This window comes from Megachile rotundata, chromosome 4 (assembly GCF_050947335.1).
Source record: "Megachile rotundata isolate GNS110a chromosome 4, iyMegRotu1, whole genome shotgun sequence".
NCBI lineage: Eukaryota > Metazoa > Arthropoda > Insecta > Hymenoptera > Megachilidae > Megachile > Megachile rotundata.
In genome coordinates this window covers 16,021,056-16,039,441 of record NC_134986.1, presented here as the reverse complement: position 1 = coordinate 16,039,441, position 18,386 = coordinate 16,021,056, and the positions used below count along the sequence as shown (strand labels likewise).

General features: G+C 33.5%; 3 protein-coding genes across 8 annotated transcripts in view; 1 reads left to right on the top strand and 2 right to left on the bottom strand.

Moving 5' to 3' along the window:
• Positions 1-11,256, bottom strand: part of LOC100882999 (telomerase-binding protein EST1A) — a 184,160-nt gene extending 172,904 nt beyond the window's left edge. The window contains exons 1-17 of one of the 2 annotated variants that reach the window (XM_003703923.3): positions 11,154-11,256; positions 10,877-11,042; positions 9,429-9,861; positions 9,055-9,343; positions 8,694-8,972; positions 8,372-8,619; positions 8,096-8,293; positions 7,892-8,027; positions 7,647-7,825; positions 7,332-7,550; positions 6,914-7,249; positions 6,664-6,840; positions 6,070-6,594; positions 5,921-5,999; positions 5,744-5,854; positions 4,666-4,890; positions 4,467-4,528 (exon numbers count right to left, since the gene is read on the bottom strand). In XM_003703923.3, the coding sequence (XP_003703971.2) occupies positions 4,467-4,528; positions 4,666-4,890; positions 5,744-5,854; positions 5,921-5,999; positions 6,070-6,594; positions 6,664-6,840; positions 6,914-7,249; positions 7,332-7,550; positions 7,647-7,825; positions 7,892-8,027; positions 8,096-8,293; positions 8,372-8,619; positions 8,694-8,972; positions 9,055-9,343; positions 9,429-9,861; positions 10,877-10,925 (3,545 nt within the window). In that variant the 5' untranslated portion in view covers positions 10,926-11,042; positions 11,154-11,256. Of the gene's footprint in view, positions 1-4,466; positions 4,529-4,665; positions 4,891-5,743; positions 5,855-5,920; positions 6,000-6,069; positions 6,595-6,663; positions 6,841-6,913; positions 7,250-7,331; positions 7,551-7,646; positions 7,826-7,891; positions 8,028-8,095; positions 8,294-8,371; positions 8,620-8,693; positions 8,973-9,054; positions 9,344-9,428; positions 9,862-10,669; positions 10,837-10,876; positions 11,043-11,153 lie in introns of those variants that run through there. The other variant, XM_076530467.1, reaches the window with a different exon arrangement.
• Positions 11,257-11,495: 239 nt separating this feature from the next.
• Positions 11,496-13,620, top strand: LOC100883329 (3-oxoacyl-[acyl-carrier-protein] synthase, mitochondrial). Its single transcript, XM_003703926.3, has 3 exons — positions 11,496-11,984; positions 12,061-12,441; positions 12,525-13,620. The coding sequence occupies exons 1-3, from the start codon at positions 11,786-11,788 to the stop codon at positions 13,265-13,267; spliced, it is 1,323 nt and encodes a 440-aa protein (XP_003703974.2). The 5' UTR covers positions 11,496-11,785; the 3' UTR covers positions 13,268-13,620.
• Positions 13,621-14,110: 490 nt separating this feature from the next.
• On the bottom strand, positions 14,111-18,384 carry LOC100883107 (gametogenetin-binding protein 2-like). 5 transcript variants are annotated; one of them, XM_076530469.1, is made up of 12 exons: positions 18,273-18,384; positions 17,598-17,701; positions 16,848-17,038; positions 16,630-16,773; positions 16,318-16,530; positions 16,055-16,258; positions 15,813-15,981; positions 15,576-15,740; positions 15,407-15,496; positions 15,070-15,336; positions 14,591-14,989; positions 14,111-14,522 (listed from the first exon to the last, which is right to left on the bottom strand). In XM_076530469.1, exons 1-12 carry the CDS (start codon positions 18,340-18,342, stop codon positions 14,346-14,348), a joined length of 2,193 nt encoding a protein of 730 aa, XP_076386584.1. In that variant the 5' UTR covers positions 18,343-18,384; the 3' UTR covers positions 14,111-14,345. The 5 variants fall into 5 exon arrangements, with proteins under 5 accessions (XP_076386584.1, XP_076386585.1, XP_076386583.1 ...); XM_076530470.1 differs by lacking the exon at positions 18,273-18,384 and adding an exon at positions 18,229-18,267; XM_076530468.1 differs by lacking the exon at positions 18,273-18,384 and adding an exon at positions 18,070-18,103.
• Positions 18,385-18,386: the final 2 nt, after the last annotated feature.

Below are 18,386 nucleotides of genomic sequence, written 5' to 3'. Positions count from 1 at the left end.
CAAAATCTCCAACCTCCAAATTCCCTCAACTTCCCAAAATCCCCAAGAACCAGAACTCCTCCAAACTTCCTCCAAACCTCTCCAATCCCCCAACTTCTCCCTACATACTTCCTACCATCTCCTCACAAAGCTGAAATACCAACAAACTCAAACCTATAAACTATTCCAACCAAAGGCAGCCTACATTCGCCAAGAAATCCCTTCACACAAATACTTGCTCTGCAATATTACACCCAAGTAACATAGTAACACAAAAGTCCCTAAAACAACAGAGTAAACACCACCCCCTGTCGTTCAGCTGTCAGAGATATTCTGTTACACGATATCCCCAACAGAAGAAGGAGGGTGTGCAAGGTTTTACGAGATGCAAATGTCGGCCAGTCGGACAGTCAGTCAACCGCACCATCAACTTGACCACCGGCTTCTGAACTTCACAGACCGTGTCCCTGTTCCTCTTCGGCTCTGCTTCACCGAATGTGAAACCTGCAAAGGCTTTCAAACTACAGCTGCGAGTTACGACCTCGCCCAGAAGAGCTGCAGATTCGCCGCTGCACGTAAATATCTTAGGGTAAATTGCTGTTGAAGCGAAGGTAACTTGCCTAGCGATACGGAGCCTATTTTACTTATCGATCGGTGATTTCAACGATGAGAAACCTGCATAGGCGATGTCGATGTTTACGACGCTGCGATTTTCGATGTTGAGGGTTCGGGATTTTTGTGGATGTTGAGCAGGTGGGAAATTATTTTGGTGGAAGCTTGAGATTTAATTTTCGGGATTTGGGGGAATTTTAGGGGATTTTGAAGGTGGAACTTTGAAGGTTTTGGGCATTTTGGGGTTTTTGGGGATTTTAGAGATGGTGGAATTTTGGGGTCTTGGGGATTTTGGAGAAGGTGGAATTGTGGGGTTTTGGGGATTTTAGAGATGATGGAATTTTGGGGTTTTGGGGATTTTGGAGAAGGTGGAATTTTGGGATTTTTGGGATTTTGGAGAAGGTGGAATTTTGGGGTTTTGGGGATTTTGGAGACGGTGGAATTTTGGGATTTTGGGGATTTTAGAGATGGTGGAATTTTGGGATTTTTGGGATTTTGGAGAAGGTGGAGTTTTGGGATTTTGGGGATTTTATAGATGGTGAAATTTTGGGATTTTGGGGATTTTAGAGATGGTGGAATTTTGGGATTTTGGGGATTTTGGAGAAGGTGGAATTTTAGGGTTTTGGGGATTTTAGAGACGGTGGAACTTTGAAGTTTTGGGATTTAGAGAAGGTGGAACTTTGAAGTTTTGGGATTTAGGGAAGGTGGAACTTTGAAGTTTTGGGATTTAGAGAAGGTGGAACTTTGAAATTTTGGGATTTAGAGAAAATGGAATTTTGAAGTTTTGGGATTTAGAGAAAATGGAACTTTGAAGTTTTGGGATTTTTGAGACTGTGGAATTTTAGGGTTTGGAGGATTTTAGAGAGAGTGGAATTTTGGAGAATGAGGAACTTTGAAGTTTTGGGAATTTTTGGGACAGTGAAATTTTGAGGTTTTAGGAAATTTAGGAACAGTGGAACTTTGAAGCTTTGGGGATTTTTGGGACAGTGAAATTTTGAGGTTTTAGGGAATTCAGGAACAGTGGAACTTTGAAGTTTTGAGGATTTTTGAGACTACGGAATTTTACGGTTTTGAGGATTTTCGAGACTGTGGAACTTTGAAGTTTTTAAGATTTTTAAGACGGTGCAACTTTGAAGTTTTTAAGATTTTTAAGACGGTGGAACTTTAAAGTTTTTAACGTTAAAAAACACAACATCGTCCAATTATTTTCCTAACAAACAAGTCCATAAAAGCAGATTTTAAAAACTCACTTAAAATAGCAAGCACATAAACATTTAATATTAACTACAATAATACAGTACAGTATACCGAGAACATAAACGCGAAGTTTATTTTTGACAAAGCATATAATTACACTTGAAACGCAGCTATAAACAACAATTACGACTCGTGAATTACCGTAAACACATCAGTTACGCGTTCTGTTTCTTTTACTCGATTATAAACGCCTATGAAACGTATAGATTTTCTTGTCGATTAAAATTAATTATCATTTCTGAAGTACCTCGTTAAAAAAAATGAAATTTTAATACCAGAATAAAATATTCGATATTTACAACTCGTATAAAGTAACAAATGGTATAAATTTTCTTTTATGACCAACTCTTTCAATGCGTCATATTTTACGGTAATTGTCATTAAATATTAAAAGCTTATATTAAAAGAATACGCGTACCTAAAACCTTTGAGCACGTGCATTGTTCATCGATATAATATTTCGTTTTACAACCCAGTTATGAGAAACTTACCCTACAGGACAGTCACTTCGAGCATTTTAAAATAAAGATCGTCAGTTTTAAATGTTACAGCCGATAAGTTACGCATACCGAAAGAACCAGCCGGGTAATACGCGATTCCACGAATTCAGAGCATGGTACGACTTCGTATAATATTCAATTAGCCTTAACTACCGTAAAACAGCCTCCTTTCTTCTGCTGGTACTTTATGCATGACTGGCCAATAGGTAATTTTAACTTCGACCGAGAGCCTTTTCTCATTTTTTGCTGAGAGCAATGCAAAAGGGAAACGCAAGAATCTCTAAACAGAGACTACTCACAAAAACGAGAACACGGTTAAACGCCTATTTAAATATGTACACCCCGGAGCAACGTTGCGTTATTGTACTTGAAAGGAGCTTAGGAAGACTAGGTACACTTGGGGGAAAATTTGACAACTTGGGAAATTTTGATGTGAAGAATTTTTGAAGTGGGAAATTTTGGAATTGAGAAATATGGAATTGGGAAATTTTGAAATTAGAAAATTTGGAATTGGGAAATTGTAGAATTTGAAAATTTTTGAATTTGGAATTTTTAAAATTTGGGAATTTTTGAATTTTGAAATTTTGGAATTTGGAAAATTTTGAAATTGGGAAATTTTGGAATTTGAAAGTTTGGAATTGGGAAATTTGGAATTGGAAAATTTGGTATTGGGAAATTTTGGAATTGGAAAATTGGGAATTGGGAAATTTTGAAATTTGAAAATTTGGAATTGGGAAATTTTGGAATTGGAAAATTTTGGAATTAGGAAATATTGGAATTTGGAAAATTTGGAATTGGGAAATATTGGAATTTGGAAAATTTGGAATTGGGAAATTTGGAATTGGGTAATATTGGAATTTGGAAAATTTGGAATTGGGAAATTTTGAAATTGGAAAATTTTGGAATTAGGAAATATTGGAATTGGGAAAATTTGGAATTGGGAAATATTGGAATTTGGAAAATTTGGAATTGGGAAATATTGGAATTTGGAAAATTTGGAATTGGGAAATTTGGAATTGGGTAATATTGGAATTTGGAAAATTTGGAATTGGGAAATTTTGAAATTGGAAAATTTTGGAATTAGGAAATATTGGAATTGGGAAAATTTGGAATTGGGAAATATTGGAATTTGGAAAATTTGGAATTGGGAACTTTTGGAATTAGGAAATATTGGAATTTGGAAAATTTGGAATTGGGAAATTTTGAAATTGGAAAATTTTGGAATTAGGAAATATTAGAATTTGGAAAATTTGGAATTGGGAAATATTGGAATTCGGAAAATTTGGAATTGGGAAATTTTGGAATTAGGAAATATTGGAATTTGAAAAATTTGGAATTGAAAAATTTTGGAATTCCAAATTTGAAAATTTTAGCATTTGGAAATTTTGGAACATTGAAATCACTGAATTTTGAAATCTTAGTTTCCAGAACCCCCAAAATCCTGTAATTCTAAAACTTTTAATTTTAGAACTCTAAAACGTCCCCTTTATCAGCTACCAAACTTCCGCGCACAAAAGCGTAATTTCGAAACAAAAAGCCGTAATAAATATATACTTCTGTACGATCGATAATTCTACCCTTACTTTTCATCATTAATAGCGCCATATAGACAGCATCGACACCCCCATGGTGCAATTAATAATGTAGTCCATCTACATACACGGTGACTAAAGTTGTACATAGTGATCCCTTTGAGGTAGAGACTCCCTGTTATAGCCCTACTGGGAGCCATTAAAACTTTGCTTACATAATAAATGATAGAACCTGCTAATATCATGGTCTACTGAGAACATACGGTGCGTGCTTTCTTGAATAAATTAAAGTCCGCTGAATAATTTATATTCAATAATATATAATAATAGAGAACGGTGTATAATCTTTCATGCAAATTATATTTCTCTGATACTAATAACCTGACGTTGACATATTAAATTCGACAAAAGTTGTAATTGAATTTACGTTATAAAAATAGCTGTACTTTAAGTACTTATTCAACTAACATTTATGATGTCAGTTTATTGAATACATTTAGAATTTATTAAACTGAATATTTCTCAAAGTTAATTTAAAAACTTTTACTTCAAGTAAATCATTTGATAAAAAATATAAATCACTCACCCTATTTTGGTGATCAGCTTTCCATGGACATGAAGATAGGATGTGACAAATCGTTTATTCACCTGAAACAAATAGAAAATATAAAAGTTACATCACTGTAAAAATATGAAAATCACTTTTTAATGTTTTTACAATTAAATATAGAATCGTACGAAAATAAAACTTGAAGTAATATCTAATATTATTGCAAGGTTCTTACCTCGACGCTGCTTAGTTGTGCCAATTCTTCTAAATCACTATGAGATAATCTCGCTTCGTTGGCAGTGGCTGCGGTAGTTGTACGACGAACACGTCTTCCGCCAGGATGAATCCAAATTTCTCTCCTCAACCCTCCTCCAATATTATTTGCTCCTTCTTTCTCTTTCATCCTGGCTCTTTCCTTCCACTCTCTCTCTTCCTTTCGTTTTCGTTCCGTGGATTCATACTAATAAAATACATTACGAGTTAAGTATTCATATTATTGCTACTGCATCTTCACTAACAGCATACTGCATAGCGTAAATGAGAGTTTACTGTACACTTTGTTCATCGAAGTACCATTTTACTATTCACATAATCTCTCAAATACTAATAAAAAATACAAGCATCATACACCTGACGTGTAAAAAGCTCGTTAAATATTTGTATCTTCCAGCTGCGACTATTTAAAAAAATGCATGCTAACGTTGTGTGCAAAATAGTGCTACCTAATACGTAGTGCTTTGGTTTATCCGACAAAATGCAGCAAACTATAATTGGAATAATGTTTAAACTATTTTTCTAATTTTGGTGAATACTACCAGTTCAAATTACTTTATGTTATTAATCTTAAGCATAGAATGATTTGCCTCTGAACGATTTTGGCTGTACCAAGCCATCGATTAATTTGAATGGTTGTAAGCGTGCGAGTAGGCTTATGATATATTAGGTATCGTACAGCTTATGGAAGGCTGTCTAAAAAACATGAGGTTGATAATATACCTAACCTAATATGAAACATTAAAATATCGTACAAGTTAGGTTAGGTGTAGTACGAACCACATACTTTTAAGGAATCTTCCTAAAAGATATACGCTACCAAACTGAATATACGCGGAACAAAGGGAGCATATCAGAGAGTTCGGAAAGATAGAACTAATTCAAGCTGCAGTTTAAGATAACTGGTATCTAGAGATATCACACCAAGTATCGAAATTTACTTACATAATGTAGATACTGGCAGCAAAACAAAATCAAAATATTATTAACGTTAGTATTAATACAAACGTGAGAGTAAAGTGTTTAAAAAATTGTCGTACCTTCTTCCTATTTTCATCAAAGAGTGCTATTAAACTCTCCCTTGCGGAATGAAGAGGATTGGATGCCATCAGAGATCGCATGTAATAATATACTGCATCTAACTTTCGTCTCTGAAAAGAAAATCTAACTTAGAATTTGTTATTTACTTTTATCATGAACTATATCAGAATACGTACAGCGTAATGTGCCAATAACGCGAGCTGACTGTAAGGTCTTCCGTTCTTTGGATTAAGTTGTTGCGCTTTCAAATACCATCTAGAGTAATGTTTAAGTTTGAATACACGGAGCATTTAAAAGAAGTATAATTATGTATGTTTTCACTTACTGCCTAGATTTCCCATAATTGTTCGTTTCATTAGCTTGTTCTCTGTACCTTGCGAGGTCACCCAAGAACAAGTATATCTTTTGCGCGCTTACTAAAGCTAAACCTAAGATTCCAAGACCCTTAGGCAACGTTGATGATGCGAGGAACGTATCCAATTTAAATTCGTACTTCGTTTCAAGAACAGTTAACAAGCCCTCCAAATATACGGTACCCTCATCGATGATCTTCAACATTATTTTTTTATAATGCTCGCGGCCCTCGGGATTCTCTTTAGGCATGCCTTTACGCAGCATTTCAATCATATTGTAAAAAAGTATTTTCCAAAAGTGTTGCTCGACGTTCTCAGCTTGACAAAATTTGATATCAGTCTCGAGCAAGGTTTTTAAACTTTCTTGTAGAAAGTGTCTTATGTACAAAACTCTCTCCCAGTTTGACGTGAAACCACCGGAACTTAATATCCATTGCAATTCTAAATCGGCGCGTTCTATATCCAAAAGTAAGTAAGGATTTTTGGCTAATCGGAAACTAAAAGAAATTCGACAAAAATTAATAGTTGCGCGTTGGTATATGACGTGTTTTATAACTTTTACATACCTATCTGAATAAGGATCATACCACGACGGTCTTATATTACCAAATTGGTCATTTGTCATGTATGGCGGCGGTACACCATCTAAGTGTGTTCCCTGGAAACTATGATGCGTTGAAGTAATGCCTCCATGGGACTGAAACACTGGTACAGTCGAACTTTGTGGCATAGTATCGCTTTCTCTGAAACGTCCAGTAATTGAGTAAATAATTTCACTGAAATGAATAAAGGGCACAGGGGAATAAAGAGTTATACCTTTGCACTGCAGCTCTACTACTAGGTGAAGTAACAACAATAGGTTTATTAGGATTGTTGGGATCGAATAGTGTCCTTTGCTGTTGAACAACTTGCTGCCTTGAAGCTGAGTGACTAGGCGGAGATTGGCCTGTATCGGGTAGCACTAAGACACCTGGTGATTGTGAGCTACTGTATCCACTAGGTGATGTCTGATGCGTTGCCAAATTCAAAGTAGTATTCGATAAAGGAATAGAGTAAGAGGAAACATTAGGTGTTTGTCGTCCGTCACTAGACTCACAAGCTGACATTTTTCTACCTGTTCTCCAATTCTCATCTAAATATCGATCAGATAATCTGAAAATCAAACATGTTAATAAAACATTAAATTTTAATATTTAGATCACGGAAACTGTGACTTTCACAAAATAATTTATACCTATGTCTATGAAGATCGTCGAAGTTTCGATTACCTCCACGATAATTTCTATCTTTACTAGATTCTCGACTACGTTGAATAATATTGCGATGTCTTCTATGGTCATATCTTCTACCACTACTGTTCTTTTGATTGTTGTTGTAGTTATCATTTTCCCTATTTTGTTGATTATTTTGCCTGTCACGGCTGTTAACTCGAGCTTTATCTCTGCTATTACTCCTTAAATAAAATAAAAAATAAACGCGCTATGAAGTTCACTGTCCTCCATATAAAAATATTTTGATAATACAAAACATCAACATTCACAGCTCTTACCTGCCTCGATCCGCTGCGTGTTTCTTCTCACGCCTTTTTTTTTTACGCCGACTATAACCACTTGTTGTGGTTTCGTTTCCTGGTACATTAATATTTTCGCGTAAACTCAGCACAGAAGAACTACGACTTGCGCGCTCAGCTTCTAGCCTTTCGCTTAATTCAACTTCCTCGCTCCAATCCTGAATATATCATGATTAAAATGTAGTTGAGTTTTAATTACAAATACATACATTTCAAACACTTACAAATGGATGTTCAACCGATGTATTTGATCCTGTGTTAACGGATTCACTTTTTGATGGGCTAATTCCTAGATTTTGTTGACCATTTTTATCTTCCTGTGATATACTGCGCTCAATCGTGTTATTACTTAGACGTTGCCTGGAAACAAATATAAAATAAAATAAACAAACATGATGAAAGAAAAGTCATTTGATGCAGATATGTACGTTTGAGAACGGTTAGAAGCCGCAGATGGAGATATTCCTCGACGATGACTATCGGGTGAAGTTTGACGTTTAGTTGTGTTAGATGTTGAAGTGACAGGTGATGCTGACGACGGTGGTGGCATCATTGAACTATCAGCCCGACTTAAACTTTCCATACTAGTATACATAGTACTATTACTACCACGACGATCATAGGACCTGTTTTAAACAATTAACTTTATTAAATACTTTTTTAATATAAAGAAAACTAAATTACTGATATCTGAAAAAATATACCTTGGCATATACTCCTGGCTTGGCGTATGAGATCTGGAACTTGGAGCTGAATACTGATCAGGTGTAACACACCTAAAAATGTTAGTTGAAGTTTCTAAGTCTTCTGGTCTAAGTCTACCTCTGCCTCTACTTCGTGCTGGAACTGTATTAGACCAGCTAGATTGTGGAGGTAATGGACCAGATGGAGGTAAATTTTGCATAGTTTGTGAATGTTGCATTGCAGGTGGAAAATTATAATTTGATGATGCCTTTAAAAGAGAGTTCATACATCAAAAAGTTTGTAAAAACATTATAAAAGTTGAGTTAAAAAAAAAATGTTTACCTGAAAAGTGTTACTACTACTACTCCATGCATCTTCTGAAGGTGATGAACTTGGTGGTAATGGTAAACCATTATCAATAAAATATTTTTTCTGTAATCTAGGTGGTAAATGTTCTATTTTTATATTTTTTGGCAAACTATCTTTTGCTCCACCCCATTTACCTGAAGGTGGTTTGCCTTGAAATTTTTCTGGATGTCCAACGGGTTCTACGCTACGTGTGTCTCTAGTGCGATTAAAATCATTTATGTGATTCGTTGTTACAAAAAGAGGTTCTGAACCCTATATAAATATTACAAATTAAGTAAAGGAGTTATTGTATCGAATTGAACACATAATCATTAAACAAGTAAACATCCCTGACCTGTCTAACTTCACGAGAACTATCTTTACGACATCCATAACTTCTACTGGACAAAGGAGAATCCGATCGCCAACGTTCCTCATTGTCATTACCATGCCGATTTCGACGATTACCCGAATATCTTTTGCCATGATCATCTCTGTTTTTACTTCCGCCTTCACTGTTTCGTCCGTGACCACCTGAACGATTACGTTGACTATCGCTTTTGTGGCTACGATTGGAATGAGAATCACGATCTTCGCTATGTTCTCTATCTTGATCCCGATTCCAACCCCCTTGATTGGGTGATCTAAAGGATAAGGATAATAAGATATTTACTTGATCCACGGTTTATCATTAACAGTGAAACATAAACATTTCCAAATATAATTCACCTATTTATTAAATCCTGTTCAACCAATGATTCTTTTACTTTTTTAGGTACATACAATTGTTGCTCTGGTTTCTTAGATTTTTTTTTGGAATCTCCACAATTGCTGTTCTGAGAAGAACCTTGTGCCTGTTCAATGTTTGTAGTACTTTTGTAATTGATATTTAAGTCATTTAATTTTTCTGTTACGTTTTCAACTTGAGATGATGGTGGGCTGTTTTGTGTAAGATTGGATCTATTGGATTGTGATTGCTTTAAACGATATTGGACGGAGCTTGATTTAGGTTTTTCTTGTGGTATATTTTCATTATCTAAATCGTCTGTAGATCTACCAGACTTTCGAAGAGGTCCACTTCCTGGTCTATATAAAGCTTGAGATGCTCTATTTCCTCCACCTCGCATTCCCATTGATTTATCCTTCTCTAATTTTGTATTCTCTGAAAATTATTAGTTTTTTTTTCAAAATTGTTTATTGATATTTAGACAATATTTAACCATAACATGTATACATAAAACTAAATAATTTATTAGAACTCTATATTTACTTTAATTATATAATATGTTACATTTATTTATACAATATTCCAATCACAGCTAAAAATAAAATTTCAGCAAAGTTACATGCTATTAAAAGACTTTATTACAAATTGGTAAGTAGTTATTAGATAACGCACATGGGTGATCATACCTGTCCAACTCATATTTAAACAGTTTTAACTAATTCTTATATTTAAATTACACATAAGTTCTAAAAACGAGGGATACAGTAAAATGATAAAATATTATCCTAAAAATTTTAAATAAATGTATAAAAAAAACTAAAAACTTACATGAAATATCATAGCTTTTTATTAAGGGAGAAATAATAAATTTTTATAAATAATTTACATTGACTAAATAGTAACAAATTTTTGTAAAACATTCTTGGAGAAAGTGATTAAAGTTGTATGAGAAATGCTTATATTTTCAATGCTTTTCACTTACATTAATGGTAATACTTCACATATAATATGATACAACTTTGTCCAATTACAGTAGTCAAATGTTTAGATTAAACTGATATAAAGCTTAGTTAAGTATATCAATTTAATGCTGATTGTTGACATTCCTGACAGTAACTACATTTACTAATAATCAACAAAAATTAGATATGATAGTTATGTAATCTAGATCGATTTGAAATAAATTTACATTTTCTAGAAAAATCTGAGAGAAATTATAGGGAATGTTAAATTTATTTCTTACTCTGGTTAAGTTTCACAACATATCACAGCATAATAATTCCCGCTGTAATTTTAGGTTAGCTTGTTTGATGAGGTTAGCACTGTGAATGCACTCGATAGGAATACAAGGAAGCATACATGATTATTAACTATGCGCACATAAAATGTAACCATAAAATAGTAAATTAAGATATTTATGTTATTTAATAATGTAGTTTTTTCAAAGTACCTTGTAAAAATCCTCCCCACTTTCTGCGTCCTTTGTCGCGGTTCGCCATATTGAAGTACAATCGTATCAAAATTTTTATAAACTCAAGGAATATGAATTTATACTCTGTTCCACGAGAGAATACAGATAAATGACAACTTGCGCAACTCAGCACCTAGGGGGTTTCCTAAAAACGAGTATGATGCTTCTCTAAAACCTCTTTCTGTCTTCGTGGTCATATACACGGTAAGGAAAAATAAACGAATAATGAGGCTTGATATTAATACGATAAACGTACAAGATAAAAAGAATATTGTACTCAATTCTTTTGATATATTCATAACATATATGTGATTATAGAACAATAGAGTATCTCACATAACGAACAGGATATACTGCAATTAACAATTACAAATCACAAAAGTTTCTGTCTGCTGAGTATATACGTTCGGCGTTGTAATCGTCATAAAAGCACATGCGCGTTGCCATATATTAAAGAATACGTAGAACTGAATGTTAACATGTGCAGAAAAAACGAAAGTTTCGTTAGCTAATTACTGCACCTTCTCGTGGTATAAAACGAATATAATTTTTGAATGCATATATTTCGAAGTATCTTTATAAAAATATATTGCGAATAATAGTTCATAAATTTATTTTATTTATGAATATACACAAATCAATGCTGGGGACTGCAAGTTTTGTTACTATACGAGTGAACTAGCGTTTTGTAATGTGAAAGATGGTGTTTATATCATAAATTTCAAGATGAAATCAAAGATTTATGTTTATTATCAATAACGTGTAAAATGAATGCGAAAAATATTTGTATCGAATGTAATGTACAAAATTTTCTCTCAGAAGGAACGACAACGGAATAGTATATAACCTTAGTACATCAGTTTCAAAAGATCTACTCTTACCGGTCAAATGTTTACTCCTCTCGTTATCATTAATCGTACACTAACAACCGCTGCAAGATGCAAACGGCGGGTTGTAGTGACAGGAATAGGAATAGTGTGTCCTCTTGGAATCGGTGTACAAAATGCCTGGCAAGCTCTCATTAACTCCAAGTCGGGTATTACGAAATTAAGTGAACCCGAATATGACAAGTTACCTTGTAAAGTCGGTAAGAATTTTTGGATTTTTTATGGAAGTGAATGACTTTCTTTATATAATATAAAAATATAACTGCTTCCAAATAGGTGCATTAATACCCAAAGGAAATGAACCCAATCAGTTAAACATCGATTCTTACTTTTCAAAAAGTGAATTACGCACAATGTGTCCTGCTACTGCATACGCATTAATTGCTACAGAGGAGGCATTAAATGATGCTAACTGGAAACCAAATAATGAAACAGATAAACAAGATACAGGAGTAGCAGTAGGAATTGGAATGATAGATTTGGTAGATGTGTGTACAACATATGAAGCTTTAAAAAAGGGATACAATAAAGTCAGTCCATATTTTGTGCCAAGGATATTACCAAACATGGCTGCAGGGCAAATTAGTATTAAGTATGGTTTCCGTGGACCAAATCATTCTGTATCAACAGCATGTGCAACTGGTGCACATGCAATTGGTATAACAAAATTAAACAAGAGTATAAAGTATTTACTATTTTGATGGTATAACTAATTGAAATTTGAACCCTGTAATTTTTAGGTGATGCATTTCGTTTTATTCGTGGTGGAGAAACTAGTGTAATGGTATGTGGTGGAGCAGAAGCATGCATTAGCCCTCTTGCTATAGCTGCTTTCTGTAGACTACGAGCATTAAGTACTAGTAAAAATGATTTTCCATATGAAGCATCAAGGCCATTTGACAAGGACAGGGATGGATTTGTGATGGGAGAAGGTGCTGCTATATTAGTTTTGGAAGAACTAAATCATGCACTTGAAAGAAAGGCTAAGATTTATGCAGAAGTATTGGGGTATGGTTTATCGGGTGATGCTGCACACTTAACTGCACCTAGTGAAGATGGTACTGGTGCTATATTAGCTATGGACAGAGCTGTAAAAGATGCTGGCATAGAAACTGTAGATATTACGTTCGTCAATGCACATGCAACTTCTACTCCTTTGGGTGATGCAATTGAATTAAAAGCTATAGAGTCATTTCTAGGACAACATAGTAAAAATGTTACTGTGTCTAGTACAAAAGGTGCTCATGGCCACTTGCTAGGAGCTGCAGGAAATTTAGAAGCTATTTTTACTATTCTAGCAATAAAAGAAGGCATAATCCCACCAACACTAAATTTGCATAATTTAGATATGGAAACAAATTTAAACTTTGTCCCTAATGTAAAAAAATGCTGGAACTCAACTTCAAAACGGGTAGCTTTAAAAAATGCTTTTGGGTTTGGAGGAACTAATGCGTGCTTATGTTTTGCACAGTACAACGAATAAGCACATAACCATAAAGGTATCATAATTTCATAAATCATAATAACACACGACGCAACAAAAGCTAGTCATTCCTGAATGTACATTAATTAATACATACACTGTGTCTGCAAGAAACATATGCATAATTTTACTTCTTTATATTGAAATGAAATATAATTATATTAAACCACATTTAAGATTTAAGCTGTAATATAGTGGCTTAAATATTTTTTTAATACTTTTATGTAACATATGACACAAAACTCATGTAATATATTATGTAAAGAAAAACATTTTTATATTATATATTATTTGTACAAAATTGTACAGAGAAATGTAATTTGAAATTATATAATACATAGTGGAATGCGATATTTATTTTGTATTAATTGCTTTTAATATTTTCCGATTATATCATTATTACATTTATACCCATTCTGCAGAAAAACAAGACGAAACTTCTGCTTTGCATAAAATAAAATTTTCTTCAAAGTATGTAATAATTAATGAATTTAACCATCTACACAACAATTGCTTGCTACGTGCAGTTGATTATAATATGCCATATTTTCGTGGCTAATACGTGCTGATAAAAATGATTGTTTAATTATACAAGCATATAGAAATCAGTCTCATTTAACTCTGAAGGCTGATATTACATACTTGTTTGTGCATTGATCCGATATCTCGCTTTTTTTTTAAACCAGTTTTCAGAGTTAATATTTGACTATATATATATATATATATATATATGTGTATATATATATTCTAAATTTCATTCATTTATAATTACATTTCCATCTACAAATGTCTTTTATTTTTATGAATTCAACTGCATAGAAAACAACAAAATTCAAGGCATAATTATTTGTTGATACCTCTAGTTTATTAGATGCAATTCTCGCTCGCAGATAAACCATACCATACGATGAAGTTACGATGTACATCTCCAACGATATTTTATTCACACAGGAAGGTTGACCTCCAATGACAAGTTATCCAAAATACATCTATTGCATTCATGTTTGTCTACTGGCAGTAAATCAATGTAAAAAAGAAAGATTTTATCCTATTAAGTAACTGTACCTAGTAGGAATTCTTAATTAGGAATGATAAAGGGTTTGTGGTGACTGCATAAAATAGCAAAACGTTTTCTAAGTGTCTGACGAAGTTCTTGTCGTTTTTCAAGAACTTGGCACATTCGAGATTTAAATTCCAGAACTTCTTCAGCTGGAATATAACTTTCTTTCTCTTCGTCGTCTGATAAGTAGGAGTCCTAAGAATAAATTGTATTAGAAATAAAACCACTAATGAGAATAACACTAAACCAAATTATACACGTACTTCTAACATCTGTGTAAGCGTTAAACCTCCACCTCTTTCTTTGAGTAAAGAGATACTGGAATTGGAATGAACAAGTTTATCAGATGGCCGTATATCATGACAATCTCTCTCATGATTACAACATCCCTCACTGCACGCTACTTCCGATCCTTCTGGAGTACTAGGAAGAGAAGAACTACTAATATTATGTTCTGAAGAATAACCACAATCTTGAGACGACCGTTCACTCGAGGAACGACTTTTCCTATCTGAGATTGATAACTCAAAACGTTTCTTCATCTCTATCCACATGTTGTATCTTTTGCTTGGTTTTCCTATCCAAGCATCTACTATCTCCTTAGCCATTGGATCTTTACAGTCTTCTAAACTATGCCAGTGATCAATCTTCTCGGAAAAGTCCTGTGCAGGGAATGATACTTAAATCTTATAACACGCGTTAACAGAAATATAGAGCATGCATCGATACATTAAGTTATTACCTTACACGATTCACATGATTCAAAAAATTCTTCTTCAGAAAGATTTTTCACAGGGGTATTATTCTTTTTTGTTTGATTTGAAACAATTTTTGCCTTTGATTCGGAAGAACCTTTCTTAACTGTACTTTTTTGCATATTTGATGATTTTTTGGGGAATGCTAACTGAGTTTGATTTTGTGATTGTGATATACTAGATTTTGATTTCTTTACACAATCCGGACATTTACAAGTTGGTGATCTCTTGTTTTTTGGATCTAATACTTGTAGCTGGAAGGAAAGAAGGTATATTTGTATTATTTAAATTATAATTGCATAATTGAAGAGAAGAAATACATACCTTATGTCGATCTATATTTTGTGTCGTGGGTTTTAAATCTGCACAAACACAAGGTGTATCACTGTTACCACTTTGCCTTTTGCTTGAACACTGAGGATATAAAATTCAGTAAACATATTGATTATGTTCACTAATTTTAGAAATTGAAATATATAAAATAATAACGTACATCACATGCATTTTCTTTTTCTTCAGTCTCATATCGACGTTCTTTCTTCTTCTTGCGTTTCAAACGTAATTTTTCTCGTCGCTGTTGTTTTGCTATTTCTTCTCGTGTTAACTCTTCATAAAGGAGTTCTAGTTGAGAAATACCTTGTTTAACTTCTACAGCCATCTAAACAAAATTACACGATCATGAGTAAATAAATCTATGAATTTGACAATTTTGCAATTCTAGTAATCATACTTGAAAATTCCTAGACAGTGCATCCACTGCAACAGCAGCTAATACTTTGCAAACTGTTTCTTCTTCTCTTAACCGCCTATGGACTCTATGCAAACGTTCGGCAACACATATTCCTAAACACGTAAGTACCTCTTCCTGAGCAATTTCCAGTGTCTTTGCATGTCGTTCCCTATAATTTAAAAATATGTTTTACAACTGAATTGTACAATAAAATGACACTCATGAAATGTAACCGCGCGTACCTTCCCATGAGTTCAGGTTGAGCACGTCCGATAAGGGTACTAATATAATCCGTGTTCGTAGGTAAATGTACATGTCTATCGCGTATACAACGTTTAATACCAGAGTATAAAGCAGCAACATAGCCTTTTTCTTTTGCTGGTTCAGGTTCTGTCGTTAGTAGAGAAGACGCCAATAATACCTTTGTTCGACATTCGCCACAGAATCTGTAATAATGAGGTGATCAACAATTTTTGTACGGAATTAAGTATGTATACGAACCTACCGATGTTTACGCAAATATGTATCTAGAGTGGCTTCAAGAGTATCAGTTTCTATTAAAGCAAGTTCTTGACGACATGGAAGTTCCATACAATCCCATACTTCTTTCCATGCACTGGGAAGAGGTTTCATGCGCTGAATTTCTAACGAGTGCAATACACATCTTCGTGACTTTTTATTTCTGGGTTGTCTTTCAACTAAACTATTTAACCTAGTACTATGAGAAATATTAAAGTTTTTAATATATCTGTTATGTATGCATATACAAGAATATGTATGAAAGATACATAAACAAATACATTCATCAGTTTATTACCTGTGTCCTTGTAACATGGTACAAAGTAATTGCGGTGATTCTAAAACATCGTCTTTTATCGATAATAAACCTTCAGGTGTAATTACCAAAGGGTCTAATGCTGGATGTCCTGATTTCATGAGGTCATAGAACAATCTTTCAACACTAAATACATAATTTTATTAGTTGGTATAAACATTAAATCTATTTATTTCATATATTATTAAGATAATTTATACCTCCTCCTACATCCAACGCATGGTACAGCTTGACCCAAAATAGCAAGCATATCCTTGCAAGTAACTTCAAAGGAAGCTTTAATCTCCTCTTTTGTGAGCATATCAAGTTTTCTAGTAAATTCATCAAGGTGTTTGCCACGGACTAATGGACTATCACAGATTGCTCCCAAACCATTTATATCCATAATCATCTATGCAAAAGAACAAATAACATATTGAAAAATTGAATTAACTTTATGTTTCGAAATAAATTCACTCCAAATTTTAATTAAAATAAATTAACTATAAAACAAAATTTGTAAGCCAAGTTTAGTTTATGCTGTCTTGTAATTAAATTGAAGATTCATTAATATCACAATTATCATTAACTTTATCATTCAGCTATTCATTTCATTTACTTAATAATATCTTATCAAGGTATAAGCAGAAATCAAAACATTTTGACATTCTTTTCTTCTGAAAGAAAATAATTAAGCCAATAAGTACAACAGCAAAATTACAGAAGTGAATCACGAAACATCTGTTACAATTTTGGATCTACTAACATAGTAACATTTAGTAATTAATCAAAACATAGATATCAAACATAGTACGTTTAATCAGTACTGGCATAAGCATGTACTCATTGCAACGGTTAGGTTAAGTTAGAAATATCATAGGATATCATTACGTAAGTCTCATTAAGACGTTAGTTTTTGATAGTCAAGAACGGCGTTTAAAAAAAAAGTGACAAAAGAGTATCGTGCTCACCGTAAGATTTTCATCGACAATCAACGGCATTTGTCTTCGCGTCAAATCGACCGGGTCATCGTCCCGCCAAACGTTTACTAGCTTCGCCATCGCTATCGAATTCTCTGTTAACAATAATTATACACTGAAATAACGGCTAACGCTGTGAACCGTTACGATGCACAATCACGAATAATTGTGATTCACTGCCACGACTATGCCAAAAAAATAAGAAGACAGTATCATACGTCTGCCATTTGCAACGAGTGGTTTCTCACTTCCGCCCTGCGTGCATTGTCCCGTTTCCCTCTCTAAGCGTCATCTTATCCTTATTCTAATTGCGCATACCTGTTCTTAATCACTTTTCTCGATATATTTTTTGTAATCTGAAGTTTTACAATTCGTATCATTCATGACAATGCATTTAAACTGATGTAGGTAACGGTATTGCGACTGAGTGTATTAGATCCCGAAAGTGATTTGATACACTTACCTACCACGTAGAAAATCATTTGAAATGCAATCAACAAACGTATATTTAGATATGCATACAATGAAATGTGCGTATATCTACATATCTTCATATGTAATATAAAAAATATTTAACGAATTAAAAAAGTATACTATTTTAGATTTATTTAAGGATACCTACCATTGACATACGAGATAGCAATACAATAGTAACAGTACTTTTACCTTTGTCTGTATGACGGTTCTGTTTATTTTTGTTTCCTAAAGAAATTTTATAAAAAACATGATAAAACATTACACATACATGTAATAACAAGCGAATTTTTTATTTAATTTTTT